This window comes from Montipora foliosa, chromosome 1 (assembly GCF_036669935.1).
Source record: "Montipora foliosa isolate CH-2021 chromosome 1, ASM3666993v2, whole genome shotgun sequence".
Taxonomy (NCBI): Eukaryota; Metazoa; Cnidaria; class Anthozoa; order Scleractinia; family Acroporidae; genus Montipora; species Montipora foliosa.
This window is the reverse complement of record NC_090869.1, coordinates 47,591,684-47,600,680: the sequence shown is the minus strand read 5'-3', so window position 1 is coordinate 47,600,680 and position 8,997 is coordinate 47,591,684. Positions and strand designations below refer to the sequence as shown.

The 8,997-nt window shown below is 38.8% G+C and overlaps 1 protein-coding gene across 1 annotated transcript in view; it reads right to left on the bottom strand.

Moving 5' to 3' along the window:
- Window positions 1-8,997, bottom strand: part of LOC137999921 (xanthine dehydrogenase/oxidase-like) — a 140,427-nt gene extending 131,430 nt beyond the window's left edge. Inside the window, exons 1-5 of the mRNA XM_068845917.1 lie at window positions 8,816-8,997; window positions 5,126-5,331; window positions 3,969-4,072; window positions 3,780-3,841; window positions 1,590-1,688 (exon numbers count right to left, since the gene is read on the bottom strand). Coding sequence (XP_068702018.1) covers window positions 1,590-1,688; window positions 3,780-3,841; window positions 3,969-4,072; window positions 5,126-5,331; window positions 8,816-8,883 — 539 coding nt within the window. The 5' untranslated portion in view covers window positions 8,884-8,997. The remainder of the gene's footprint in view (window positions 1-1,589; window positions 1,689-3,779; window positions 3,842-3,968; window positions 4,073-5,125; window positions 5,332-8,815) is intronic.

The window sequence follows — 8,997 nt, the reverse complement described above, 5'->3', positions numbered from 1 at the left end:
AAACGCAAGCATTTACTGCCAACCAAGGGATCACTTGGAATATTCTATCTTAGAAAAAGCACCATGGTGGGGACGCTATTATTGGCGAATGGTACAGCTTATAAAGAGAAGCCTTTGTAAAGTTGTCAGAAAGACGCAGCTGCCTTATGAAGAACTACTGCCAGTCCTCATAACAAAGAAAGGGACGGAGCACCAAACTCGCGCCCCCACACCTATGTCCACTCAGAAATCACAGATCAAGAACTGCTGACGCCAAAGCACGTGGTCATTGGAAGACATGCTACACTACCAAATCCTGTTGAGCTAAGCGATGAGGAAGAAACTGCCCTCAAGGTAGAAAGGAGAGAATGTTACCTCTGCAGGTTATTGGAACATTACTGGAAACGATGGTTCAATGAGTACCTTGTGCCGCTGAGGGAATCCCATCATTGCGGAACCAAACGAGGTCAGAATAAAGAGGCGAAGGTTGGAGACGTAGTCCTGATTCAAGAAAAGAGTCTAGCGATGAGCAAATGGAGATTGGGAGAGATAACCAAGCTGATCGAGAGCCGAGATAGTAAAAATGTGCAGCTGTGTTGAGCATCAATAGCAAGGAGGGAAAGCCCTCAACGTTACAGAAATCAGTACAGAAGCTCTTCCCACTGGAAGTGAACACCGGAAACCACCCTGAAAACGAACATGTCGGAGCTGAACAAGTCGAGATTGTCCAGCAACCTGATGTGCCAAATGAAACGAGACCACCAACATGAGCAGCAGCTAGTGCAGACAAGATAAGGAGACTTATTGACCAACAGTAAGCAGTTGGTCAAGGGGAAATTGTCAAGAATCTCAGCACCTACCGTGACAATAAATAACAGGACGAACTGAATTGACTGAAATAGCCTGAGGAAGTTATCACTCATGAGACCAAATAAATTTGGACGTTTACTTCATCTGATGACAGCGGGCATCTTTGCAGTTTAGGGAATGGTGACATGTTATTTTTCATACAACAGTACCTTTTGTTGTACGAGGGACAGGCAGCCTTTTGTGAGAGAAAAACAACAGGTTTTAAGCCCTGTAAACGAAGGATTCAGCCAATAAATTCTTTACAAGGTCTGAGTGTTTGTAATTTTTCGTGAAGCTATAGGCAACTGCAATTACATGTAAAAGGAACTCGTGCTACAGGCGTCTAAATTTATGAACAATAGTATACAGTAGTAACAGATAATAATGCAGAGAAATCACCAAATTTTGCCCCAAAATGCAGGAAAATGCATCTCCGAGAGTGTTAAATTTCAGTAAAACAACCGCTATCCAGCTCATTGCGACACGTGGTCTGGCTTGTGACTCCGCGCCTTTCAACAGACACCTTGAGCGGCGCTACATTGGCAGACCTACAAAACTACATTTTTCCAGACTGTAAAGAAGTAGACCATGTCCAAGTCTGTTCGTGCACTTAAAGAAATGAAATTGTTGCCTTTAAAGGGTTTTATATTGGGTAAAAAATTTTTTTTTTCATATAGGAATTAAAGTTAATTTTCAAAGGTCGTTTTAGTATATTTTGTTATAAGCACAGAAAAAACATAGAGCTGACAAGTGGAACTGACCTGTACATGTTCATAACAAATCCTGGTGAACAGTACCCACACTGGCTGCCATTGTGTTCTGCAAGTCTTTCCTGGATTGGATGGTACCCATCGAAACGACTGCAACAAAATACACAATTTAATCCTTCAACATCACAGGTTTGACATGTAAGCACCATGATAATAATTGAAAAAAAAAAAGAGTCCCCCTGTTGAACATAATATTGACTACCAGTATTCATCAACTTCCTTGTTTTTCAGACCTGAGTGCAGGGCAGACACTTTATCATTGAAAATTCACTTCATTTTAAAGAAGAACAGCGTACAGTATTATTACCACTGAAACCTTAAGAAATGCCTAGAAGACCAAAACATAGACCTGTGCATGCATTATGTACATGTGGTTAGTGCTAAGTGGAAGAAACTTGTCTTGTATTGTTTTATGTATGTGTGAATCGCTATATTGCTTAGCTGTGTCAAATCAGCTGCCTTTTCGGAGCTTGGTAAACTTATGTGTGAGGGGATATTGCCAACGATCAACAACACACATTGTTTGAAACATAAAAGGCTCTAACAATTATGGACTAACGCTCTGAGACATGCAAACAAGTGAGAATGCGAGGAGTGATGACAGCAAGTACACTGGAAAACTGTTCATGTACTTAACTAAGATACTGCTGGCCAGTATTGGTTTGACTTTTTGGAACATCATGAGATTAAGGAACTAACAGGAAAAAATAGTAACTAAACTTGGTGTGAGATAACAAATCAAGCACAAACTGACACTCTGCAACAAAGTCATTAATGATTGTAATGAGTTGGGTGGTGTTGTATGACATGTATGATGACCAGCTTGGAGGGTGGGGAGCATCAGCACCACCAGTGTTTGCACAGGAGTCATCTTCTTGACTTGATCAGGTTTGGAAAGAGTGGTGGGTGAATCATAATTGCCAGCAAAAAGGTTATCATCATGGGAGTTCTTGGGAAGCAGGTGTAGAACTTTTAGTGGGTATATAAGTAATTATATATACACAGACAGGGTGCAGAGTGAAGCGAAAGGGATGGTGCAGCAGGTGGAGTTTTCATGTCTAGCAACTTGGCATCTGTGTCTAGAGTGGATGGGTGGGATTTCAGGAACTTAGAAGGAACCTGGTAACAATCAGACATCTTCATAGATAAGAATTGCTATAGAGTTGACAGCCAACAAACTTTGTGTTGCAAAAAGCCCCATTTACTCTAATGACAAGTACAATTAGGTAGCGATCATGGGCTCTAAAGAGATTGGAATTGTTTTTGGCAAATTGAACCTGTAGGGATGATTATCCTTGCATAGTTTAAGCTGTCATAGGACGATGTCTTTGTCCTGTAGGGATATCTTGTGGTTAGAGAACTGGTCCTGCTGAGTCCTTATCTCTCCAGCTGAAAGATCTGGGGAGAAGTTAAAGGCATTGAGGTTTGCTGTAGCAACAGCAATTAGGGTGAGGTGAGATACAGGTCAACCCAAAGAATCATCAGGTTAAGGTGGTGGCATTCAACTTCCAGTACTGCCCCCTCAACAACTGGGATATTGTTACGATTTCATTGCCATTTTCCAATGTTATCCTGTGGTGTAACTAAGAAGTGGATCATCAATGTACAGCAGGTGGACCATCCTAGGGCTCATCTGAATACAAAAGCAGATAAGGGTATCGCATCTAGTAATTGTGATGCTCATCTTCCAGCAGGGTTACAAATAAAGTGACACACTCCCTGAGTACAATTTCTGTATATATCACACATTGATATTATGACAAAGTCAGGTGGCAGACTGGTCTGTCCCTATAGTGTACATGTAGGTTTGGGGTGGAAGGCAGTGCAGTGGTGATAAGCTTAGGTTATGTGATAGATGGCCTTTTCCACTTCAAGATCCTACAACCAACACTTGGTAACGTTTATAAGCAGATGACCAGATAGTGGAAGTTGGAGCAGAACACATTCACAAGAAAGTGTGATTGTGTGGGCTGTAGAGAGAGCTGCCTAGGTAGTACAAAATGAGGAATAGAAGCTATCAGACCACAGGATAGTTTTGCCTGATTCATGGACAGCAATGGTGACTTCAAATGGTGTAAGAAGAGATGAATAATGAGGGATTGATGCATGCAAGAACTTTTAAGGCTTCATTATGAAAGATCCCCTGTGGCTAATAAAAGTAAAGTCATTCATAATGCATACTTCCCAATGCCTTCTATTGTTGTAACACTTGCGTTGTTTACTGCACACAATGGAAACAGGCACTGAAAAAAAATGACAAAGTACTTGTAAAAATAATATGCTTGTTTCCCCAGGTGATCTTTCTCAACAACAAAATCAAACCCATAATATTTTGTTTGTATTTAATACGCAAAGAAAAAGTTTGCTTACAGAGTTGACAGCCATTGCTACAACTTTGCTAGAACTGAGATCTTTTCGGGTTATTGACACTACACAGCAGCCACATCCTCCCTCATAGCACATCACCTTTGTACCTATTATAAAACAAGAAAATATGCAGCAAGTCTCAGATAAAATTCAATCAGTTCCATGGGACCTTCCTTTCAAAATTCATTCTTTATTTCTAAGACTGTCTCTCCTCAACAGTGATCTGTATATGTGCCATGATACTTCTGCATGAAGTGAGTGCAGGTGGCTCCCCTAATTTTACATGTATGCCTGCACTCATAAGTCTCTTTGAGCCTCTGCTGCGGAACAAAAGTGAAATAATAGGACCAACAACCACATTTAGTAATACGCTGTATGTAAATGTGTTAAAGAATAAAACAAGCACCACCTGCTATATTTTAACTAAAGTCAGTGCTATTTTCAAAAACTCAATTCCTTTTTCCTTCATATTTGGGTCAAGAAAAAAAATTATGTCAATCACTCATCGCCTTTGAATGTATCATGCACATACACTACTGATTTTTCATGAGGCAATGGAGTTTCCAGCTCTATGACAATCAAACTTCTGTTTTGTATATACAGTCATGTACATAGTTCACTTCTGCATTCTTAATCCAGTGAAATCATTATCCCTGCAATCAAACTCTCTGGGGCCTACAAGTGAGTTCTGAACACAACTAAAGGGGGGCCATAAAAACTGAAACCTGAAAACTGAGACCTGAAGTCAAAATAAAAACCTTTGGAACAAATTTTAAGCTTAAAATTTTGCTAGTTGCATCTTAAGGAAGCCAACTCTCAAAGTTTACAGAAAAAAAGTGAGTTTTTCTTTCAACTAACAGTTTAACAAAGTGTTTTTTTTTGCAGCTGGCCCATTCAATTTTAGACTTATAAAAACTTAATATGAGTATAAAAGCTCTAAATGTTTCTCACATACTGGCATTTCATATTATTGTTTAGGTGGAAGTGGAAGGCACTAATCATTATATTATTCCAGGGTGGGAGTAACATGGAAAAAAGCCCAAGTTGGGAGAATAGTATCTCAAGTGTGACTCCCAGCAGTGCCATTACATAAATAAAAACAATACCGGATATTCTACATGACTGTATAGTAAGATTATTATTCAATGTACTGATCATACCTTGCAATCCTGGTTGATTTCGGATCCATTCATTAAGACTCATGGAAGGATCAGGATTGGTGACTATATACTGTGTTCCATTCACAGTAAAGGTAATCTCACTAACAGGGGAAGGAATGGACCAAAATACAACATCCTTCATGCAAGACTTGCATTTTCCTCTATAAAGACCACTAGATAATACCACATCATCCTCTGGAACAAGCCTGTTATCGATCAAAGCCAACCAATGTTGCACATTAATTTAACCCTTTCACTCCTGTAAGGGCCAATGAGACTTACAGATTTTACTCTGTCTAACACCAAACGATTTTCTCGTCAATGGGGAACCCCACAGGAGTGAAAGGGTTACGAAAAATAATTCTGCTAATTAATGCTGTAAACATCTTCCTTGTCTAGAATTTGATACTCTTACATGTTCTGTCTATTGCAGGCTACATGTATGTAGGTCAATTCAATCTCTGTGTGGCAATCATGCTACAACAAAGTTACATGCATATTTTATGTTACTAACTCTGAGCAAAAAACAATTGGTCAAAGTCTTCAAAGAATAAGATATATAACTAGTGCTATTATGTGTTATCACGCCCTGTTATGTAATCATCTTTGTAATGTTATGTCATCCTTTGTACTGTAAACTTATTTAAGGAAATTGTAATTTATTGATTACTTGCACTGCAACTGATGAAGGTCACCGACCGAAACGTGTTTTTATTAAATTTTTTACTCTTTTATATTTTTTACTGTATGTACCTATATATTTTCTTTCGCTCAAAGTTGTCCGTCCTCGTTTTTCATACTAGTTTTAAATTCACCCCTCGAGGTTTGGACTGTGAATCCTTTCGGATCCTTCTGGCGCAGAATCATCTCTGTTGGTTCAAAGCATTTTAACTTATTATATACATATATATATCATGCGTCGAAGGCTGGGAGGCGTCCAACCACCCGAAACCCTAACCCTAAACTCTAACCCTAACATCTGCATCAGTTGTAACATATTGCTTGAGGTGAGAATTTTAATAACAGAAGACTTTTGGAAGTGGAAGAAATTCAGCTAAATTCTGGAGGCACTCAGCCTTGAATGGTCTTGGAAGCTGCATACCTTGTCAATTGATATCATGTGTGACGACACGTTGGATCTGAAGGGGAACATGAAAGATCCCAAAAACCCATCAAATCAGTCAGGACACCACAGAAAATAGTAGGTGAGTGAACTTTATTTATCTGGCTGTCAATAACATGGACTTTCCGAAAGAAACGTCAATTTGAAGTTTTTGTGGAAAATTTTTCTCGATCACTTGAATCGGCCGTTACATGTCATGGACATTTCCCACATAAGCTAATAATCCCATGGGCTAAAAATAAAAGCCATTACTACATGGCAAGCAATTCTCATCCTAAATGGAGCACTTTAATTGCCTGGCTTTTGGTCACGATTTTACAGTTCAAACCCTCACCATCGAAACGGTCCATTTCCATACTTTTTCTCTCTCCCAGGAAATTCAAGTTGAGTGAAACACAAGTTCTTAAAAAGCGGAATTTAATTTGTTTTCATCACAAAAGACTTATTGGTATTACAGTACAATACTAATGTATCTAATAGACAGTAATGTTGCAAGACATTTTATTGATAGTGACAACATTTATTATTGATAACCACAGCAAAGGCATGTTGAGGTCACTGGGACTTTTTTCATTTGTCGAGGGAATGAAGTTAAAGTATTGTCAATGTGCCCAAATTTAACCTCAATCACCCCCTTTCCAGGTCACGATGAAATGGAGGAAATGTAAATGGAAAGAAAAGAAAAAAACTCCAGCTGATATTAAATAAAGCCACTGATCTGAAATTTGTGCATGATGTAAAATGAGAAAGCAAGACACTACAAACACCCCTTGCACCAGATCGGGGGAATAAAATTAAACGATCCCTCAGATGTCTAAATTGTATGAAGAGAGAAACAAAATTGTAACTTAAATCTGTCCTGTTACTCGTCAACAAATCCCAGCTGCAAAATTATAATCAGTGCTGTAGCTTGAATCACATGGCAAGCTTAACTCCTAACCCCAAAATACTTTTTTCACTAAAAGCAATCTTTGCATCTGTTCAAAACGCATTGCAGCCATTTTTTCCTTTTTCTGTTTATGCCGAAAATATTGTAATTATGCAGAGGATGCGGGTTTTAACATTTGAGAAAAAAGTGATTTATGGTTTCATTGTAGTTTTTCTAATCATTCTACAAGTTTGAATAACAACAATTTCATCAAGGTTCTTCTCATGATTCTAGAATTCAGCCCAAGGGAGGGCAAAACTGCGACAAACAATGAAATACGCTCAAAGTTCACATGTCAGAATTGTCTGCAAGAAAAAAGGGAACGATGTGTCTTGATCTGTCTAAATTCACAGAACTTTCACCTACTGGAACAAAAGCGACCGATGTGAAAGTCATGCGCGATATGACAAGGCAAAACCTAAGAACTTCAACCAAAGTCACTTGGCTTACACTAATTTTTTAAACGAAACGAAACAAAACAATATGATACAGAAACAATCTTAATCATTCGTTAAGGCTAACCTTAGGCCTAATTAGACCTAAACAAAAGTTTTTAGGCCTAATGTTAGCATCGGTAAACAGTTAGGAACGTACCTGCCCGGAAAATTTCAATCAATTTCCCCAAATTATAATTTTGGTTTGGCAATTTTGGTCACATTCCTATTTCGCGAAACATATCGAAATTTTCCTTTGGTACAACCAAAACCATTTACCAATGAGAACATTAGGTTAGGCGTAAGGTTAGCTTTAATGAATGTTTAGGATTCTCTCTGTATTTTGTTCCATTTCGTTTCCTTTCGTTTCGCAAAGTAGTGTATTAGCCTTTGGTTGAAGTTCTTATTCCGGATTTCCGGATTCCTGATTTTAGACAAACCCCCTAATGAGGTTTAATAAGTTTAGCATGTGACCTGTACTTTAAACCTGTCGCCATTTTAAAACGGTTAGCTTTCAATAACTGCGTGGCTATGCCGTTCAAGGTTAGGATTAGAACCTGTAACAATCATTCCAACAAGACTCCCGTATGAATAGCAAATACACTTATCCACCGGTACCCTATGTTTCAATATGCGGGGATTACATAATTGCAATGACACACTTTGATTTGAAAGATGATAAAGCAAAATATGTCGCTAAAAGCAAAACTTCAGTTGTTGGTGAGATTGAGGAAGAAATGACTTTGTTTGAATCGGTTCTGTTTCAGTTCGTACATTACAGCAGCCTGGGCCATGTCATCCTGCCTCCGAAAATTCATATTTTCAGGTCGCGACGTGAACGATTCGAGCTCTAGCGTGTGTGGCCACTTTTGCACACTAAACTACAGCCATGCGGTGATCTTATTGTTATGTGTGCTTAAAGCTTGGTTTACGAACATTCTCTCTTTAAAAATATTAACAGATCCAGACAAAAGATTAACGAGACACTGTACTTGTTGGGATTTGTCATTTCCATTGTCTCCAAACTTTTCTTATATTAACCAAAGATTGACTCATTTGAGAAGACAAAGGTAGCCAAGGACTTAATTAATGCAGTCAATACCACGAAAACCCTTAGCCTTGCAAACAACGGATTATCAATATATTTTCTTGTTCTGCGCGCGTTTGTCTACAATTTAGCACATTGTGGGCAATATCACCTTTACCTTGCAAAACAAACAGGGCAGTCCAAATGAGGGCGTGCAAGGGAACTTGCAACAGCTTCTACAGGCATAACAATTTACAAACTTCAATGGAGATGGAACAACTTCGTCAGGCTACAAGCCAAGAACATATGATCATAACACAGCAAAACATGGCAACCTTACCCCACCTCCCCTACCTCCAC